At 37.6% G+C, this 22,362-nt stretch overlaps 1 protein-coding gene across 1 annotated transcript in view; it reads left to right on the top strand.

Moving 5' to 3' along the window:
• The window catches only part of LOC128871762 (odorant receptor coreceptor), a 39,033-nt gene that overhangs the window by 6,872 nt on the left and 9,799 nt on the right, over positions 1 to 22,362 (top strand). The window contains exons 4-5 of the mRNA XM_054113814.1: positions 55 to 432; positions 1,688 to 1,886. Coding sequence (XP_053969789.1) covers positions 55 to 432; positions 1,688 to 1,886 — 577 coding nt within the window. The remainder of the gene's footprint in view (positions 1 to 54; positions 433 to 1,687; positions 1,887 to 22,362) is intronic.

Genomic DNA, 22,362 nt, shown 5'->3' with positions numbered 1-22,362 from the left:
TAATTTAAATTTGTTTGATACAACTTTTTAATGCTTTTGCTTTCTCTGCTCCAGCATGGACTACCATCACCTTCTTTGGTGAGAGCGTCAAATTCGCCTTTGACAAGGATACAAATTCATCCATCACTGTTGAAATTCCACGTTTGCCGATCAAATCCTTCTACCCATGGAATGCCATGTCGGGCATGTTTTACATAATAAGCTTCGCTTATCAATTCTACTATCTGCTGTTCTCCATGGTACATTCGAATTTGTGTGATGTGCTCTTCTGTTCGTGGCTGATTTTCGCATGTGAACAGCTGCAGCATTTGAAGGGAATTATGAAGCCACTGATGGAGTTGTCAGCCTCTTTGGACACTTACAGGCCTAATTCAGCGGCGCTCTTTCGTTCTTTATCGGCCAGTTCGAAATCGGAGTTGATCAATAATGAAGGTGAGTGATTCGAGAATTTCAGGTGAGAAGGTGGTGCAAAATTAATCATCCAATTTTCTTTTTGAATAAAAATTTTGAGTGATGGAAATCTCTATTTTGATTTTTGTCTGCAGCTGGCTAGTTAACAAGTGTCAAATATAATCGGCGTACTACGATGCCCTTTGTAAAAGTTATCATCCGATAGGGTGATTCATTTTACGTCACCCTGTATATATGCAAAGTTTAGTTATATTTGGTTTGAACAGATAAGATTAGTTCAGATGAGAAAAATAGGTAAGGTTAGGTTGACCTGTCTTGCTGAAAGCCTTCACGTAGACCTATTGGTCCGTAGTGGTACCAGATGGTATTAGGCCTTTACATTTCCTTGTGGTAGACTTCTTGTAATAAGCTTACGTCCTTTCCGAATCTAAAGAAGCCCTAAAGCTCAAACCCCGGGAGACATTCTAACTTATCATATTGTAGAGCTCCTAGGCATTTCATTCGGGTTCTAATTAATGCAGGGCAAGAAATAGAAGGTGCTCTAGAGTCTCCCTCTCTTCCAGTTCATTGCGAAATCTGCAGTTATCGTTGTTTGCAATTCCTGTTTTGTCTGCATGTGCCGCTAGCAAATTGTGGTCTGTCAGTACCTATTGTAGGTAGTTTCTTTTCTAGACAGGGTAGTATGAATCTGGCGTATTTATCTACATTCCGTGCACACATTTCGTGGTTTTGCAAGTGGCTAGACTGGTCCACCTCCTGTGCATCGCATTTTCATGTCCGCACCGATGTCATTGTGTATTGTATTTAAGGTTTCAGTATGTCATTTTCTTGTTCAAATATAAACAGAGCTTTAAGCAAACTCATATACTATTTCGTTGCCCGCAATACCGGGGAGCCAATATATGAGCAGCCGTTTGTCTGCAGCCAGTCTCTCTATGACTTCCCTGCTCTTAAGGACATCTTGAGATGAAATTTCACATAAATTTATTGCCTTTATCGCCGTTTGACTGCCAACATATAGATTTGTTTTGGAGTTGCTCGATGCCTTTGCGAATGGTATTTCTGAAGCCTTTTCTACAGCAACTGCTTTTGCTTGAAGGATATTGCAGTGGTCAGGGCGATTATGGCAGCTCGATGCCAAGCTCTGTGCAACAAATCCATATACCTACTCCATCCAACATTTTCAAGCCATCAGTAAATATATGAAGCGTATGGAGCGAGATTTTAAATCAAGTAGATATTTACAAGTCATTCTTTTTTAATATTTCCGTTTCAGAGAAAGAGCCCACTGATTTGGACATAAGTGGCGTCTATAGCTCTAAAGCTGATTGGGGTGCACAATTCCGTGCACCATCGACGTTACAAACCTTCAATGGCATGAATGGTGGCAACCCTAATGGATTGACCAGAAAGCAGGAAATGATGGTGCGTAGTGCCATAAAGTATTGGGTGGAACGGCATAAGCATGTTGTGCGGTGAGTTGATAAAGTTAATAAACATATGGACTTATTGTATTGTAAAAGTCACAAATTATGAGTACAATCAGATTTGGAAAAGTATATTAGAAATATTTTTTTTAATAATGGAGCGTATTTCCAAAGACGCGCATAGATGTTGTTTTAAAATAAAACACATAAAAATTATATTCTTTCAGGTTTCACTATATTTGTTCAAAATACAGCTCTTTACAATTGTATGTGAAAAATAGCATCATTTAAAAGTGCCTCATAAGGTCGTCTACAGGGAAAATCCGTGAAACAGTCGATTCATAATAGTTTAGGTAAGGTTAAATTGGGTGGCTGAATACAATAGTTCTATTTTGACACCACTGGAGTTCATTATTTACACTCCTGAGCCTTCCCTAAGCCAACCGGCAACCCTATTTCTGAGAACTCTTCAATGCTGACGAGAAAGACGAATCCGAGCGTGAAGAGCCTTTTTCTTTATTGAGCATTGTATGTACACAGGAGTTGTTCTATGGCTTCCTCTTTTGCAATATCTTGACAACTTCGATAAAAGTCATTATGTGGTACGCCCAGTCTATTTGCATACCTTCTAAATAGATAATGCCCTGTTAGTATACCTATCGTGTTTCTCATGTTCTGTCTCTTAAGATTCAGTAACGATTTTAGGCAGCCTCGGTTGCACTCTGGCGAAGTTTGCCTAATTAGTTGTCAAAAACATGAATGCTTCCAACGTGCATTAGCAACATTGATATAGTGTCTATCTATTAGTAATTTGCATGTATTTAAGGGAATCAGTATTAATTCATTATCTGGGGGAATATTTAGTGTTGGACCTTTCCCTGCTTGCTCATCTGCTTTGCAATTACCTTTTATATTTCTATGCACCAGCACCCAGATCAAGTTTGTTTTAAAATATTGCAATACTTCGCATAATAATTTGTGGCATTCAACTCCAATTTTTGACAAATGTATTACTGATTCTAAGTAGATATATACTTCCCTCGTAGTTAGGGCTCTCTTCTTTAAGAGCAAATATCGATAGCGTCTGTCAGAACAAATTGTCTGGTCATAATTGTACACAACATGAAAGATCGGGCGTTAAAACTTAAAGTCTCTATTTGCTGACCGCCAACGATTTTTTCCAACACAGAGAAGGCCAGTAGGTACAATCTTCTGGCGGTCGTTCGCTTCAGCGCCCGAGCGGAAGGAAGCAGTTGATTGCTGAGGAAATTTCAATTTTCAAATTCCTCTCATTGCCCTCATTCAAAATGGAGAAAATCGTGCTGACGCAGCTGATGCCGCTGTGACTACATACAAAGCCAAACAATCGCCAATGATCAACTGTTGCAAGTTAACCTCGCTGGCCTTTATCACAAGCTACCACCATTTGTTTTTGTTATTATTGATATTGCTTTTGGAATCACTGCAAATTCCAACAATCTGTGTGGAATCGCAAACGTATAGTCAATACTGAAAAGTTGCATTGAACTTATCGGGCTGGATAAGTGGAATGCGTGACACGATGCTTTTAGCTTGGCAGGCAAAAGCTGTTGAAGATGTGAAACTGCGCAGCAAGCATCCCCTATAACAGCAAACAGTGTGTGGAACAACAACTTTGTTTGCAACTTGCTTTGTTTATTCATTTCCGTTTGTTTAGCTGCGCTCCGACTAGTTTCGACTATTCTAACCTTCCTTTTCATTTGCGCCTTACTTATGTTGGAATGTTGGGAGGTTTGTCGATAGTCTTAGTTTTCGAAATTCGGTCAATTTAAATGGTTAAATTTATTATAACAGCACTCAGATATTTAAATGGCAGGGAGAAAAGTGAAATGAATTGTATAGAAGCTGTTGAATGCCATGGATTGGCGAATGGCAAGGTGTTGATTGATTGGTGGGTCAATTTGGTTTGGAAAAATCACTGCTTCCCATTAGATGCACTTATTCAATTAAATACTTTTAATGATTGGGTGGAAAAAACTTGTCCGTTTGTATTTGATTATTAAGAAATCAGCTTTAAATAAATTTTACAAAAATGAATTGTTTTTTTTTTATATTTAAGAGCGGCATATTTCTGTTCAAGTAATTTAATTTGAATAAATAAGTAGGTAGTAGTTTGGTTTTTAAAATATTTCTTGTTTTCAACTTTTGGTGGAAATATATTCTTTTCGTGATAACTATGGCATCAGGTCGCGGAGTGAGATTCATCTTCTTCTTGTTTTTGTTTTTGCTCTTTCGCGTCTTGTACTTGACTTTCACTCAGTTCTCGTCTCTTGGAGTTTCCACTCTCGCAGTTTTAGCTGGGCTCTTATCTTTGTCGCAGGGCGTAATAACGTCAACTTTTCTGGCCAGTTCTTGCGATATTCTGCTCCTTTTTGGGGGCGTCTTTCGCCGTGTAGAGTTATTCTCACGTGGCCTCTTTGGTGTTGCTTCGACCATTTTTCTGGTCCGCAGATTCTGGCTAGCTTTCTTCCTTAGCTCTGCGTTTTCCACTTTATCACATGGGTGCTGCTTCGTAATAGTGCTAAGAAGGTCCCGCATGCTATTATTAATCGAGCGCTGAGGATGTCGCATCAATTCAGAGAGTTTGTTAATGCTCTCTCTTAGTTTAGAAAGGTAGTCCTTGCTTGGACTGGTGTCACTGTAGGTTTATTTTCATTTAAGGCGGGTGGAGATGGCCTTGATCTTACATCACTCACCATAGGTGATGTCATCTCTGGGGTTCGTGCCAGCTTTTATGCCCGTTGGAAGGGATTTATAGCTGGGCTATCTATTTTCATTGGCCGCCGTAGCCGAATGGGTTGGTGCGTGATTACCATTCGGAAGGTCGTTGGTTCGTATCTCGGTGAAAGCAAAATTAATAAAAACAGTTTTCTAATAGCGGTCACCCCTCGGCAGTCAATGGCAAACCTCCGAGTGTATTTCTGCCATGAAAAAAGCTCCTCATAATATCTGCCTTTCGGAGTCGGCTTGAAACTGTAGGTCCCTCCATTTGTGAAACAACATCAAGATGCACTGCACAAATAGGAGGAGGAGCTCGGCCAAACACCCAAAAAGGGTGTACGCGCCAATTATATATATAATATATATATCTATTTTCATTGTAGTATTATCTGATACGTAAGCCAAGTGCACCACCATCGTATCATTGCAGTCGTTGGATATCGACGGTCGGGAGCTTGCTCACTCCTCAAAACCGCCGCCACTGGGCTTTTTACACCCTGCACCGTAACATTAACATCTTTTCTACTTCCACCTATGATTTATTATTCAGGGAACCTACCCATATCATTTTAGACCTACTGACAGGTGCTAATTCAGCCGCTCCTAACATAGAGGTACACGCTGCCTAAGAAGCCGCTCAATTTGAGTCAGATGCTTTAGGTTTTTATTTCTGGCCGACACTTATTTCTGGGTGGTATCGACTCACCCCGTCACAGAGATTTCACCGAGCAGAATAGCCTTTTCTGAGCCTTACTGAGCGGTCTAGATGAAGGACCTTACAAAGTCTCGCTATTTTCCTGATTTTTTCGACGTTACTGCAGAAATTTCGATAGGATTCAAGTTTGGCTTTCCGTACTTTTTTCTTATACTTTCTCTGTGTAAGTCGATGATTAGCCCAGTCCTCTTCTGTTTGGGTCTTTAAGGCCTTATTACACGAACCGGCCTGTACACGAAGTTTAGATAGTTCAGGGTTCCACCAAGGAACCGCTTTCCCCTGTCTACTTTGCCGGAGTGGTTACAGTTCCTCAAAGCATTTGATTAAAGTACCTTCTAATTTCTTAGTAGCATCGTCAATCATTTCTACTGATTTGAATTTTTTCAGGTTTGTTAATCGCTCTGTTAGAAGCTCACCATACCTGTCCTAGTCCACATTTCGAGGATTCCTACCGGAAGGTATTGATATTGTTTCAATTCCCAGTCGGAATTCGATAAGACGATGATCCGGAAGAGAGTCCTCTTACAAAACTCGCCACCGGTTTGATTTCCAACTGACCTATTGGCAAGTGTTAAATTTATCACCTGTTCTCTACTTTTGGTCACAAAATTTAGTTTGTCACCAGTGTTTTGAATGACCAAATCGGATGACAGGATAAAATCCAGTAACTTGACACCTCTGGGGTTGCATTTGCTGCTTCCCCGTAAAATGTTCTGTGAATTTGCATCACAGCCCACTATTAGCCCCAGATTATTAGATTCTGCATAATCGACTACTTCGCTTAGCTCCCTCGAAGGAGGTGGCTGTAAAGAGTCGTATGGTGGCTAGACCGAAACTATGATAGTTTCGACACTGTTCCCACTCTTCCAGTACTTTATTTTTGCAACAACGAAATCTCTGGAGCATAGCTCTTTTAACATAGTGTGTTCTATTAACCTCCGCATGATAATACATGCTCGTGGTCTCACACTGCCTTCACAACGAAGTATTTGTCCTCACGACAAAGCAACTAGACCACAGATACGCTTGTGACATACCCATAGTTCTTGTATTAGAATTATGTGTGGGTTTGTTTTTGCAGTTTTGCATGCCTACGGCAAAGGGGAGCCGTAGACGCTTTGCTAAGCTGCAGATTTATCTGTGTAAATATTACTTCAGTCATGAGACAGAGTACATTTACGCTTTGTCCTCCACCTTATCCTGGACACGGAAATGGATTCACCCCAGACGTAGGTGAAGACGGCACCCGTACTTCGACTTCAGGACCTTGAGAGACCCAAGATCGATACCCGCCTCCGAGGTGGTAGCGGTTTTCTGCCTGGTGCACGAGTATACTCTCCAGAGAGTCGTGTCAAGATCTTTCTTTCGAACACGGATGCGGGTGAGGAGTTCTGCTGAGCTAGAGGAAGGACCCGGAATCCAGACACTCGCTCTCAACAAGAATGAACTTGCTGTTTTCGCAGGCTGGACTTTTTTCTATCTCTTTTTCCAGCTATTCTCGGGAAAAAGCATTGGAACAGTGCACCTTTACGATGGCGTTCACCACGCTTTTACCCTCGCAAGTCGGCTCGTCTTTCGACTCACCGATAGCTTTCCAAAGATAGCTGTCAAGATAGTCTTGTTGCCCTTTGGACAGTAGACCGTCTTGTTTGTCGGTATGTATCTCCACCGTCATTGCCTTTGCTGCCATTCTCGCGAATGATTCGCCAGACGTTGACGGAAGAGTGTCATTCGACATTTGAGGTCCCTTAGCTTTTGCCTTGCCAGACAGCACATGCGTTCGAATCTCTCACCAGGTTTGACCGTTGTCAATGTACCAGAGATCCATCTGAGTCTACTGAGAAATTTTCCGCCATCTCCACATCCTCCACAACTTGTTCAGTTGCTTCGGATCATTTCGACGACGGTGTATCGCCCACACTCACTCGGTTCTCCATTGGCATAGACAATGTGCCATGTTTCACCACTAGTAGTGCGCTTCCTCCGGAACCCTGGGTGTCAGTTTCGGTCATAGGGGATTGTGGGGTTCGGGCCCGCACATCCGGGCCCGGAGGAGGATCTCCGGAAAGTGGGTTACCTCGTGCAGAAATATCATTTGTTAGCCTCCACATTACGAAAGAGAAATGCATTTTATACCTACTGCCAGGTTGTCGGTACGGTACTCTCCACATAGCACTTTGGTGGTCACCAATTCCGCCGTTCCGCGGATGGTTGGATACCCAATTCCTATATGGAGCTGCCCTCTTTGTTCGTGGTAAGTTAGTCTCCATAACATGTGGTTAATTCACCACTTAAACCTCATCCCCGCAGGAAGAAGACCGACGTGACACTTTTCAATTGCTTACTTCATCGAAAGCAGCACTTGTAGCAAGTCACAGTTAAACTTATTGACCGCTATCTGATTACTAAGTAAGTTAAGTCTCCTACTATTTCAAAGTTATAAACGCGGGTAGTGACGTGGATATGCATACGATAGCGCTTTGGTCTTTAGACGATTTATAATAATTAATATAATTCCGGTTAAATTAAAAAGTGACTAATGCTTCATCAAACATTCTAGGTCGTCGGATGTTATCTTATATATGCTACTGAAATTGCTTCCAAAATATTCATAAACAGGGATTAATTGCTCCTATGACGACTAAACAGTTCACCTCTTTTATCTGCTAATTTATTACTTTTTCAAACAACCATTTCTAAAGCAGAGCACTCTTTCAATCTATAAACTTAGATTTGTATATTATATTGAAGTACATTTGTATGCACATATACGGTGTAAGTACTCTCACAATTGCAATTGTAGAATTCATAAGCAGCTTTCAATGAGGGCACACGTACATTCTTCTCCCCATCTACCAATATGAAAGGGCGCACGAAAACTGTGTCCTTTAAAACGCGTCGTAGTAAATTCATAAACAAATTATGGGAATGCGTACACATGACTTAAGTACCTGTGCACTTAATTCACGTACATGCATTTCTGAAAAAAAACTAACGAACGTCAAAAAATTTAACTACGCACTTATTTTATTTACGTGTGTGTCTGTGCTCATGGGCATTAACCCTTAAAGGGTTAGTATTATTTCACCTCTTTGTATTATAAAATATCAGCAATCAATATAAATTCAATATTAAGTACCTAAGTTTAAATTTTTTACAAAATTAGATTTAGATAAAACAAAATCAAGCAGGCTGGATCTGGAAAATGAATTATCGTTTCGAAGTGTGCGAGCAATGGATGAAATACTCGCAAGTGTAGTCTCAAAATTTCCCCCATAAAAAGGGTAAAAATTGCAAAGATTTCTTCATGGATCATTAAAGCTTCTCCGCTCAAGTAGAACTGGGCAGTCGACGATGCCATTAACAGTACTGAAATTAAACGAAAGTAAAACGACTGTTCTTCTCTTTTCTAAAGGTTCTAGATTAATTAGTTTTAGCCGAGAATTATAGGATGGAATAGGGGTCTAAACTCGTAGGGAACGTAATGCCTGCTTAAGAAATATTTTGTATGCGCTCAATTATATTTATTAAAAGTTGGTCGTAAGGTCTCCAAATGATAACATCGTACCCGCAGTGAGAACGAACAAGAGCTGTAAACAGAAGTTTACTGGTATACGGATATACTGACGCCCCGTAGACGTCAAATGAAAACAGTTTTCAGTATTCAAAGACAGAAGCGATTTCCTGCACCATCAATGAAGATTGTTCAAGTCGAGTTGAGGCTTCTGAACATCTACTTAGTCCTTAATAGATGAGAAAATTTTGAAATCATTCGCAAAGAGCAAGAATTTCGAAAAGGAAAAACATTCGCTTATGTCATTGGTAAAACTGTCAAAAAGATGTGGCCCTAAGCAGCTAGTTTTGGAGTACACCTGAAGTAGCAACAAAGTGGTTTGATAATACTACATGAATTTCTGCCACGTATCTACTGCCCATCAAATATGACTTAAGCCGTTGCAGAGAGGTGGAGTAAAAGCTCAAGCAAGCTAACTTGTTTACTAGAATCTCGTGCGACACTTTGTCAATTGCCTGAAAGAAGTCAGTGTAAATGCAATCAACTTGAAGTCTTTTGAAAATCGATGACATACAGAATTCACCAAAAACAGTAAGATTAGTAGCGGTGTGGATATGCTTGATAGCTTGGAAATCGGCCTATAATTGCGCACATCATTTCTCTTCAGCTATTAATAAAAGGTGTGATGATTGTAAATTTTTATTCAATTAAAAAAGTCCCAGCAGATAAAGAATAATCTCAACAGGAATTTCCAACGCTGGACAATTCTTAAGCAAGATAATTGAAAGACCGTCAGTATCTGCATATATAGTATGACGAAGGTTTGAGAGAAAGCATCCCTTTGAAAATGTCATCAGAGGAGATATGAAATTTTCCAAAATTTGGAAATGAAGATATCTCGGATGAAGGGCAATATTCGTCATATCTACGTAATCCTTTTCAATTTTTTTGTTCATAAAAGCGGTAGTATATAAAATTATCTCAGTACTTTTAATATTAGTAAACCTAATATATATAATAAGTGGATGGAGAGAAAAATGGAAAGAGAGGTGGAGTATTCGTCAAATCTATGACGATTCCCCGTTAAAAATTAAGGGTAGTAACTATTGGGTTCACTTACTCAATGGAACAAGTTTCATATATGTATAATTAAATAACGGTTAATGCCAGCAAAGTAATCACATACGGGTTAACCATTTTGACATTCATTATTATAAGCAAACTGCTCATTTTCCCAACGTTTGAGCTGAGCTCAGCACTGTTTTCCTGATTTTCCGCGATCTCCGCTTTTTTTCCGGATACGAATTTTTTTCACAGAACTACCTATTATTGTAAAAATATACTTTCATATAAGCAAGTTATTAAGAAAATAGCCAATACAAAACTGTCAAGCCAAAGTGTTTTCTGTTTTTACATTAATGATACTTCTCACTAATACCATAATCTGCTTGAAAATAAGGCTCTGTTTTTGGAAAGAAATTCAAAGAAATTATTTTTAAATTAAAATAACACTGTGAGATAAATTTGACGTAAAAGACAAGAATAAGATATTAGAATTATGAATGAGAAAATGTTGTAGAATATTGGGGCATCTGCCTTTTGCTGCTAAACATCACACTTTTTCTTACAGTTTATTAAAATTTTCCTAATTTGAACTCAAGTTGATCTAAATTGTTTAAAAAACTCGTACAAATCGACTTTTAGCATAGGTATCGTTTTAATAGTATGTATATATAACAAAATTTAGTTGCGCATATTTTTATAGGATATTTACCCCAATATATCTGATCCGTTTCGATCATTTCGACCCTTATATTTAGATATTGGACAAATATTAAATCTGTAGGGCCGGTGGAGAATTAAAATGTTGCACAAAAAAATTTAAGTAGGGGTTTTCTTAGCCAAAAAGTGACAGACAATTTATTTCTAGCAAGAGTTATAGTGCTATTAAACAGATCCATTAATTTAAAAAAAATATCTATGAAGCATGAATTCTTTGTAGCATTTGCTTCCCGTGTCATTGCCACATAGCTAACTAATGCCGTGTGGAGGTGGCATATTGTTGCACTACTTGTGGGCATATCGTCCCTTTTTGCCCCAAGCATGAATGTACAAATTTTCAAATGTTGATTTAATGGGTTGACTTGATTAACCTTTGGATGTTTTATATTATGTTACACCAAAACCCAAAATATAATGCGTATAAGAAAGTCACTTATAATTTTTTATGTCAGAAACCAAATCTTCTAACTTTACGAAAGCAGTAAACTTTGAAACTTGATTTAGCAACATTTTCATTTTAAACTTTTTAATTTTATTGGTATACGGTGGACGATGTTTTGTAACTGCATTAGTCAAAACAGATACTTTGACTATTCAATTATCTATTCGTATATGAAATTACAAGTCATGCTCGGGCATCAATCAAGTGACTTATTTCTTCGCAAAAAAGTCCAATGTGCGTGAAACAACTGTCAACAGGTAAAAAACGGTGAAATTACAGCAGCTGATAATCACTTAAAACTATTTTTTCCCAGAGCATATTTTTATTCACTTTAAATACTAAATTATTAGTAATATTACACAACTGCAATATTAATTTGGAATTGGTAAATTTTTGGTATTTTGAGAAATCCCCATTATTTTTCCTACTAAATTTTGAACCATCTGTGCGACATAGCCAAGTGGGATTATGAGCAATTCTCATTTGGTGGACCATTTTTTGCAAAGAATATCAAGTGATAAAAAAATGTACTCTTATGGTAGCCACCTCTAGGAAAGCAATTGCAAATCTCTCAGGACATTTCTGCCACGAGAAAGCTTTTCGTACACTAAGCGAAAAAGTCTCAAGTTGGCACGCAGCTCTCTACCGAGGAGCGCGCTAGTAAATCGGAAGTCTCAGTTCACAAAATAGCGCCAAAAACGCATCCGCAACTTTCCGAAAAATCCTGACGGATATGGAAAAATTAGAAGAACTGGTTTAAGATTGGCTATAGGTGTAAGAGAGAGAGATAAGATGGTAGGCTTTCAATAAAAATACCAGCCCTAACCAAATTAATTGCAAAACTTTCTCTCTATGATACGAAGAAAAGAATACAGAAAATTCTGAGTAGAGATTCAAAGTGAAAATATCAAAATAAACAGGCTAAACCGAAGCTCACACTACGCCTCTCGAAACTTCCACGGGGCACTCTTATAGCCTGGGGTGCTTCTAGCTAACATAGCAAATCCTCAATATGGTTTATTTCGCAAAAGATGAACGCAAACTTAGAGATCTTAGATAATATTTTATCGAAGTTTGCGAAGAATTTCACGGTGAGTCTTGGACGTATCAGCAGAATAATCCTTCAATGTATAGCGCTAAATATACATACGAATTTTTAGTCAAAAAATGTTCCTGTGCTCAGTGGCCTCCAATTAGCCCAGACCTACAAGTAGGTCCATTGGAGAATCTCTGAACTATTCTCAGCAAGCGAGTTTATAAAGAAACAAATCAGTTTAATAACCTATTACAGCTTAGAAAAGCTATTCAAGGCAATGGACAATAATCGGCTATAGTTTCTGCAGTCACTCGTAAATTCAATCCCACGATCACTAGTATCAGCTAAATATACTACTGTGGGCAAAAAGTAAGGTGAATTTATTTGTCAAACTTCGCGGGATTAAAACTTCGCTCTAGTTATTTTTTTCATGAGTTGGCAGCACTGTTATTAACATCTGGGCCAACTTTCATGTGAATGTCATTGTCAGTAATATATTTACGCTTGTGTTTACCAAACGACCAAGAGTGCATTTTTCGATTTTTACAATGTCTGATTTGATTGGCAGAGAAGTGCCATCAAATTTTGTTTGCGGAATGAAATTTCGGCTGCGGAAACGTTTAGCATGTTGCAGAAGGCATTTGGTGATTCGACCATGTCGCAGAAAAATGTTTATAAGTGGTACAAAGAGGGCCGAAGACGTGTTGATGGCTTGGAGCGCTCCGGACGACCATCGACGTCAACAGATGACCAACACGTCAATAAAGTGAAGGAGTTAGTGCTCAAAAATCGTCGGTTGACTGTTAAAGACCTTACTGATATGATCGGAATATCAGAAGGATCTGTGAAAACCATTTTGAAAGACCATTTGGGCCTACGAAAAGTCAAATCTCGTTTGGTACCGAAAACTCTCAATTTCTTGGAAAAAAGTCGTCGCGTTGATGTGTGTGAAACAATGCTTTCAGACTATCAGGACAAGCTCAAATGCATCATTACAGGAGATGAGATGATGATTGGATTTATGCTTACGACCCTGAAACAACCGACCTATCAAGCGAATATCGTGCTAAAGGCGAGGCCAGACCGAAAAGAGCACGTGAAAGTCGTTCAAAAATAAAGGTCATGATGACAGTTTTTTTCGATTTTCGTGGTGTGGTGCACTATGAATTCCTTCCACCTGACCAAACTGTTAATAAGGAATATTATTTGAGCGTTATGCGTCGTTTACGTGAGGCAATTCGTCTAAAAAGACCAGAATTATGGGCCAACAACTCTTGGTTTTTGCATTACGATAATGCACCGTCTCACGCTGCACTCGTTCTTCGTGACCATTTCGCCAAACATTCCACGCATATCGTTCCGCAACCACCGTATTCGCCTGATTTGGCTCCGTGTGACTTCTGGCTATCCAACTCAAGAGACCACTCCGGGGAACGCGTTTCGAGTCGATTGAGGAGATAAAAGCTGAATCGAAGAAGGTGCTAATGGCTATACCGGAAATGGACTATTTGGCATGTTTCGGGGATTGGAAAAATCGTTGGCATAAGTGTATTTCATCGAGAGGGGATTATATTGAAGGGGATGAAATTGATTTACAAGAATAAATAAAGATTTTTCATTTTACAACCAAATTCACCTTACTTTTTGCCCACAGGTAATTCATATATATTTTTTATATTGTGGTCTTAAGATTTAACTTAATATTAATTTTGTCCCATAAATACTTTTACTCCCTTGAAAATGATTAAAATTATTATCCTTTGATTATTTTATTACAAAAAAATTTCGTTCTTTGAGTGTCCCATATAGCTATTGCGTAAATAGTGTATAAAACCATTTACCGTTCGAGGTCACATAAAGCAGGAACAGGCGCTTGGCCAGATACCTCATAAATGACGTACTTGCACACGTACGTGCCCGTAATTTTTAAAGTAGTCTAAATTAATGTTTGTACAAATCGTGCTCAAATTTGCTTTTTTAGCTTTAAATGAATTAGTCCTTTGTCAAGGTCAACTAAATAACCAACGTACAAATAATTCAAAGTAATAATATACGAACTTTATTGGAACCACAAATTTAATAAAGAAATTCGGTAAAAAATCCTGTAAATAAATACCTATAGTAACATAATAGCTAACACAATCTATAGTATTGGCACTTTACTTGTAGTTGCGCTTCCAGTTCCACTGGAGGCGTCATCGTATTGCTTATCAGTGTGGGCTGACTGCTATAACTAATTAACAATTTTTGGGTTTTTTTCTTAGACTTTTTTCATAATTAATAATAAAAGACTTTCGCTCATTGATGAAATAACAAATACTGTCCACGTCTTCACCATATAAGTATACCACAAACTACAAATGCGTCTCGTACAGAGGTTAATATAGATGAAGTTAATGATGCTATCATTAAGATAAAAAATAGAAAGGCACTAGCTGAAGATTTTATAACAAATGAAATGCTTAAATATGGCGGTAAAAAATTACACCAGCAAATAACAAATTTATTCAATATCGTAATTAAAACCGGTGAAATCCCGCAAGGATGGAAAACCAGCATTACGGTACCCATATTTAAAAAAGGTGACAAAAAAAGATCCACAAAACTATCGAGGTACATATATCATTGCTTCAATCAACGCAAAAACTATTCTCAAAGACATTATTGGGCAAACTAAACTCGTACTTGGACACACAGGAAGAACAACAAGGTTTCCGAGTAAATAGATCCACTGTAGATGCAAAATATTGTATATCATTCAACAGATAGTGGAAAAGTCAATTGAATTTAATGCACCAGCATATATGTGCTTCGTTGACTTAACAAAAGCATTCGACCGAGTCAAACTGCAAGATGTTTTGAACAACTTGGCCAAACAAAGTGTAACAGCAGACATTCTTACCGTCATTAAAAACCTGAACTGTGATTGCAAAACAAAAATAAGAATAGATGGAAATTTGGACCAGGGCGCACGTATTGCAGGTTGCATTAGGGATGTTGTATGGTGGAACAAATATATGACCACTGAAAGCAAGACGCGTGTATACAAGACTGTAATAAGACCAATCCTGACCTATGGAGCCGAAGCACGAGCTGAAAACGCAAAAATAAAATAACTACTGCGTACAGCTGAAATGCAAGTTCTACGATCCATCGTAGGAAAAACACGCCTTGTCTGCATTAGAAACGAGGTCATCGGGACGCAACTGGCGTTAATGACGTAGTGAAGTTTACAAGAACAAGAAAACGAGCTTGAAATAATCTCGTTTCTAGAGCTAGTGACGACAGAATTATCCGAATGGCGAGGGACTATATATTGGGTAGTCGAAAAAGTCTTTTCGTATTTTGTCAAAAGATGTCGTTGGAGTCATCTATCTCCAGTGCTACCAATCACATTGTGTCATATCATATGGTGTTAGAAAGGTTAAGCTTCATTTAACCAAAAAAAATTAAATTCGGAGAAGTTGAAAAAAAGTTATAGCTATTCAAAAATGAGTGAAAATAATGAAGAAATTCGCTATATTTTGAAATTTTTGTATAAATAAAAAATTGTTTAAAAAAACTAAAAAACACGCTTTTATTGCTATTCGAACTAAAAAGTAGAAAATAAATTTTAATGACAAAGAGACCTATAATGAAGTAATAGCAAATCGAACGATCAGTCATAGTCAACTACCTCAGAACAGAATTATAACAAAAATTAAGATACAAATAGAATAATTCAAATTAGCGTGGGATGCTTGATATAGTAAATATTACAATCATTCTATTGGCAACTACCTATGTACAGAGGGTTATGAAAGTGAAGCAAAATGCATCCCATGCTTTTAACTCTAATTTGAATTACTCTATTTGTATCTTAATTTTTGTTATAACTCTAAAGTCTTGACCTTTGGCAGTAACGAAAATAATTATAATAAAAAAAATGTTGTGAACATAGTTGGATTGAGGTAACATGACTATTAAGGGATTGTCTCTCTTTTTACTTAGTAACTTAGACCATATTCAAATTCAATAGCACATATTTACACTTAGTGTCATAAATCTTCGCTCCTTTGTGGGTAGTTCAAAAAGTAGCTCGGAAGAAAGGCTTCTAGTTTTTGAAATATTTTTTTTGTCTTTATAACGGCATTAAACTTATTAAATAAAATGCATAATCCATTGAACAAACTAATAAATGATTTTATTTGAAATGCAATAATGACAAACCCCAAAAGTCACTTCTTTAGCAGTTTGTACGGTATCCACGATGTTTCAATACTTCTTTAAGTCAATTGGGCATAGAGTTTTCAAATTTGGTAATCTCTGCCACAGTAATCATTCCCACTCATCTCACATACCATCTTTCAAGGTCTCTTTGCTTGTAATTTGGTTTTTACTTTAAATCTCTTTGCAAAAACGACTATAAGTGTTCAATAGTGTTGGCAATAGCTTGGAGTTATTATAAAAAAGCCATAAGCTTCCTATATGAGCCGTACGCTTGAGATTATTGTCTTGTGGAAAACTGTATTCATTTTCGGTGTCTTGCTTTACATTTTATTTTAAAATATTCAAATAAGTCAAGCTATTCATTGTTGAAGCACTAAACTGCAATTTCGCAACGCCATCAGCTGTTATACACCCCACGCCATCACCCCAACCCCTCCAAGTTTCCCTGTCGGTAATCCATTTTCTTTATTCAGCGTAATGCCAGTGTTCCTCCAAATAAGTTTTTTTCTTTTGATATCAAAAATGCAAAACTTGCTTTTCCAAACTCTGGGGGCGTGTGTATGCACATTCGCAAAGCAATGGGTTTGGCAATCGCCTCACTACGTATTACCGAAAATAAGTACCGTTAGAATCGGATGAGATGCATCCGGAGATAATTTTGGCGGCAAAATTTTTGGTAAAAAAATTACTGCTACGATAGTACATAACGAAAATTATGAGTTTGGATTTATAATGATCTTACCTTTGGAATGACGTTGGTTGACTAATAGTATTTAAAAATAAGAGGAGCGTAGTATTATGAAACCTAGTTTATATGCATTCCCTTGCATGTGCACACAGGAAAAAAACTAGGAAATAGTTCCAAGGAATATATTCATAGTACAACTTTTATATAATAAATAAATAATTGGCGCGTACACTTCTGTTAGGTGTTTGGCCGAGCTCCTCCTCCTATTTGTGGTATGCGTCTTGATGTTGTTCCACAAATGGAGCGATCTACAGTTTCAAGCCGACTCCGAATGGCAGATATTTTTATGAGGAGCTTTTTCATGGCAGAAATACACTCGGAGGTTTGCCATTGCCATTGCCTGCCGAGGGGCAACCGCTATTAAAAAAATGTTTTTATTAATTTTGCTTTCACTGAGATTCGAACCAACGACCTCTCTGTGAATTCCGAATGGTAATCACGCACCAACCCATTCGGCTACGGCGGCCGCCGTACAACTTTTACCCTACCAAATATTACCGGACAAACCCTCTCACTTTCGCCCAGTGCAAAGTACTTAGGGGTAGTTCTGGACTCCAAACTTAGCTGGAAATTAAACGTCGAAGAACGGGTACGGAAAGCAGAAATTGCTTTATATGCGTGTAAACGTATGTCTGGAAGCAGATAGGCCTTCAACCTAAGTATATATTATATTATGGTTGTGCAAGGTGGCGACCAATTTTATCGTATGATTCGGTAATCTGGTGGAAAGCTCTAGGGAGAGATTGCAATAACGGTCGGTCCTAGGGAGGCTCTCAACGCACTGGCACACGTTATTAAGTGCATTTAGGTTAAATGAAGCGGGTCGCTGGAAAGAAAAAAGTTATCGTCATGCCAGTCTACAGGTATTATTGCGACAAACTCAATTAACCCCGGAGAGGACTGACTAAATCGTCCCGACGGTAAAATTGCACGACGGTAAGGAGGAATGGAATAAGGGATTCTCACTAAACAACTTCGACACTAAAGTCTATACAGATGGCAGTAAAATGGATTGTGGGGTTGGAGCTGGCATATATTCTCATATACTTAAAATTCAAAAATGTGAAATGCCTGCAGTGTCTTCCAGGAAGTATTTGTGGAAGCCTGTATTCTACTAATCGCAGATTTCTTTTTTAATGGCAATGTCGCTATTCTTTTGGATAGCCAAGCTGGAACTCAAGCACAGGATTTGGCTACAACAACCTCTAAAGTGTTGGAACAAAGTAGGAATAGCCTTTCCACCTTGAGTGAAAACCATAAAGCTACCCTAATCCGGGTCCCGGGAGATCGGAATATTGCAGGTAATGAAAAAGCAGAAGAACTGGTAAGAGGGGGATCTGCCATGAATAACGCTCTTGCAGAATCGATATTCACACCATTAGGTGCAGTTAAGAATACCATTTCCCTAAAACACCTCCGAATCGCGGATTGTAGATGGAGAGACCAGACGAAATGCAAAATTAGCAAAACGTTATGGCCTACTTACAACCTTAAGCAATCTTCAACATTGATAAACATGAAACGACGCCTAGAGACCAACGGCAGTCATAACTGGCTTTTGGTCTGTGGGAGAACAAGCAACCAAGATGGGCATCCCCCACAACACATACTGTCACTGTTGTAAACAACCAGAGAAAAAGGAAACAATCTTCCATTTCCTCTGTGAATGCCCTACCCTATGGAAGGACAGAATGTTAACCCTGGGCAAATCGCTGTTCGAAGGTATCGAACAACTATCTAACTTAGACGTCAACAACCTAATAAGGTTCTTAAACCGCACAGACTGGAAAAAGTTTTGATAGAAATTACTATTAGACAAGTTGGTAACGAATATGTGGCAACACACCAACCACTTTGTATAGCTCAGGGATGAGGTGGATGAAATGAGAATAGCGAAAATGGTACCTGATCTTTGCACACTTCAGCTTTGGTCACAAAAAAACAAAAAAAAAACTTAATCACCACAGATCAAAGTCATTGAAGATTTTGTTGCTCTCACTCAACTCCACCATTCACAAAACAAAAAAAGTATAACATCCACTTTAATATTTTCTTGTCTTGAAATCGAACTCATGACTGTATGATTGCTAGCCTATAAGTTGTACACAGTAACACCTACGCTAAAGGGGTAATAGAAGCAGACGATTTTTATCTAAATTACTCATACGACACGTCGCGCAACAAAGGCCGGACCATAATTTCCTTCTTAGAATTCAATTAATTTATACAATTTGAATTGAATAATTTCACTGTCGCTTGTGCAAAACCTTATCAATATTTTAAATTTAATCGTTTTCGTAAACTTTACTAATTCATTTGCATAAAATTTATTGATAGCAAATTGTATGTCGGATACTTATTGATTTAATACTCACAAATTTATAGCTTCAAAACTTATGAATAGATACTCGCACATACAACTCCCAATGTACACAAGTTTTGCCATAAATAACTTATTATGCCATTAATGTGTTGTTATTTGCTTATCTACAATTACCTACTTATGTATGTATGTATGTATTTGGTGTGTATGTACGATACAAGTATGTATACGATATTATATTTGCCAAAAGTTATTTGATTATTTGCCGACTTATTATTTTGTCAGCTGTTTCCTTTTACACATCCAATGGGTGTTTAATTCAGGGTCATAGAATTCTTTCCCAATAAAAACACGTGATAATTAGATGATGACCAATAATTTCAAACTATTATCTTGCAAATTGTATGAATTAAGAGTTTATAAATATTTTGGGCATAAGGCCTCTGCATCCTATCCCAAGATAATGTCCCAAAAATATTTCAAAACTGTCAAGACAACGGGCCTACACAGCAAATTGACTCCTTCCTTGGAATGATTTAGCCATCACAAATTCGTTTAAATAAAGTGATGGTTTCTTGCACTATGTGCCATTTTGCATTCTCTTGTTGCAAATTAAAAGAGATATAGATAACACAAAAAACTTAGTGTATAATTCCCAGTGGCATAAATGTATGTATATCATATAATAAGATTGAAACTTTTTGAAAAAAAGAACAGATCCAACTAAATTGAAGTAAAAGATCTATTATCAAAAATTTCATGCAAAACATTTTCTACATATAGACTCCGTTTTTTAAATACATTTTCCGTAAATATTTTTATTGCATTTAGCACAAAGGCTCTTACATCTATTTCTCCTGCATGATGCTTGAAATTGATTGATTCTTCCGTACGTCAACACCATGAATTTTTGAAATGCGAACCATATAGCTTTTTCTTAGCTCTTCAGTTAATTGGAAACTAAAATTCTTTCTTGAAATCATTGCTTGGGTGGTATCTTTATATGGAATCCAAGCTTCACATTCGGTGCTTGGTTTTACTATCTATTTGCCATCATACCTTCGTCAACTATCAGCCGTACCCGAAACCTCTTTGAACAAGGTATGCCTACATCTCTTTCAATGTTTTCCATTAAGACCCATCAGCAGCTTTTTCCTGACTTCCCCCAGTTTTTCACTTTTGTTAACGCATAGTTCCATATCAGTTGCATCCGGTTCATCATCCGATTCATCTTCCTTTATTTTCTTTCGCTTTTTAGCAAAAGACAATTTTCGTAATAGCTAACCTGCTTAATTAGATGTAAAATTAATATATTAAAAAAAAAATATAAAAGTTCTGGTCTGACCATATATAAAACAGATCAATAATATAGGTTATCAATAAAGTGGCACACCAGCTAACTAATAAATTGACAAGATTCATCCTGGATGTTTAAGTATCTGCTTTCTTTAGAATTCTGAGAAGAACTTTCTCGATGTACGCCATGAGTTTCATTTCCTTGAAGCAATTAAGCCAGTGTTAAAATTGTTATAATACTTCCGTTTTATTTAAATACAACAAAAGAATTGTCTCAGTTTTTAAACCCAGTGTTAAAATTATATTATAGTTTATGAAATCGTAGACATCTTTTGGATTGTCACTATTTCCTATATGAATAGGTTTTATGGAGTGTGAATTGCATAATAGGCATACACTTTCTAATAATGCCGAGAAAAAAAATTCAAGATAGATTGCGCAGCGAATTAGGTTTGCTTGTAGATATAACAATAAAGCAACACTGCTAGACTGTAATGCTTGCTATGGGAACCGGAATTGATAGAGAACTAACAGAACGGTTTTGTGTTGCTTTGTAGACGAGTGCTTCCTATCTCTATACTTGACGAATTCTTTCTATCTCTATCCTATTTCCTCAGTAGAGGCACAAGAGTCTAGTAACAAGGACATGGGAAAATGTTTCCATGAAAAAATTCTGAACCTGACACGAATACAGATCTCTTGAATCTACTGCTGATTTCATCGGATCCATATAAAGGGTGATCAATTTAGAGGTATGGGATTATTAATTGAAATAAAACTACGAAAATTCAAATTTTATCATTTTTGTGATAAACCATATATATATATTTTTTTAAAGATAATCCGTTTCTAGTTTTGGCCGCAACTGCGCTGTAATTCGGCCATTCGTAAACATCAATTTTTTTATGACTCGCTGAAGGGACTCGGTCGGTATCTCGTGAAGGACTTTAGTAACTTTGGCTGCCAATGCCTCAACCGAAGCTGGCTTATCCACAATATATTTAGACTTTACTTACTCTCACAAATAAAAGTCCAAGATCATACTATCTTGGTGGTCCGAGATGGGAAATAAACTGCTCACCGAAACGATGGCGCAGTGAATCCATTGTTTCACAGGCTTAATGGCAAGTAGCACAGTCTTCTTCGAATTAAATGCTCTGGCTTCAATTTCCGGCAGCAAAAAGTCGTTCATCATCGAGCGCTCAGAACTCGCGTGAACACTTTTCACACAGTGCCGATTTTCGTATTACAATTGTATGATTTGTAAATGTTGTTGAGGCATAAATCTTTCAACGATGAAATGTCAATGAATACTGAAAACAATAAAATTAAGAAATTATTTTTACTTTTATTTGGCGCAAATAAATTAAAACTGTTTTGTTGTCGATCATTTGCTCCAGGGCGATGCTACGACTACTAACATTGGATTGATTTTATCGACATTCTCGGCATTATCTACATTTTTTTTAACATCAAAAATAACTAAACAGAATCGATGAGACCAAAATTGTAATTTGCAGTTACAGTATCGGCACCATAAATACCATTCACCATTTCAGCGGCCTGTCTTGTATTTTCGCCTTTGTCAAAGAAAAACTGTAGGTAGGTAAGTAGGTGAAATGGTTGAAGTGCCAGTCTGGCACTACTCAAGTAGCACTAAAGCGCCGTTGTGATACCATTATCAGACCACCAACAGGCA

The sequence above is a fragment of the Anastrepha ludens genome, chromosome 2, assembly GCF_028408465.1.
Source record: "Anastrepha ludens isolate Willacy chromosome 2, idAnaLude1.1, whole genome shotgun sequence".
Lineage (NCBI taxonomy): Eukaryota > Metazoa > Arthropoda > Insecta > Diptera > Tephritidae > Anastrepha > Anastrepha ludens.
Note: the sequence above shows the minus strand (reverse complement) of the source record. Positions and strands in the feature narration are given on the sequence as shown.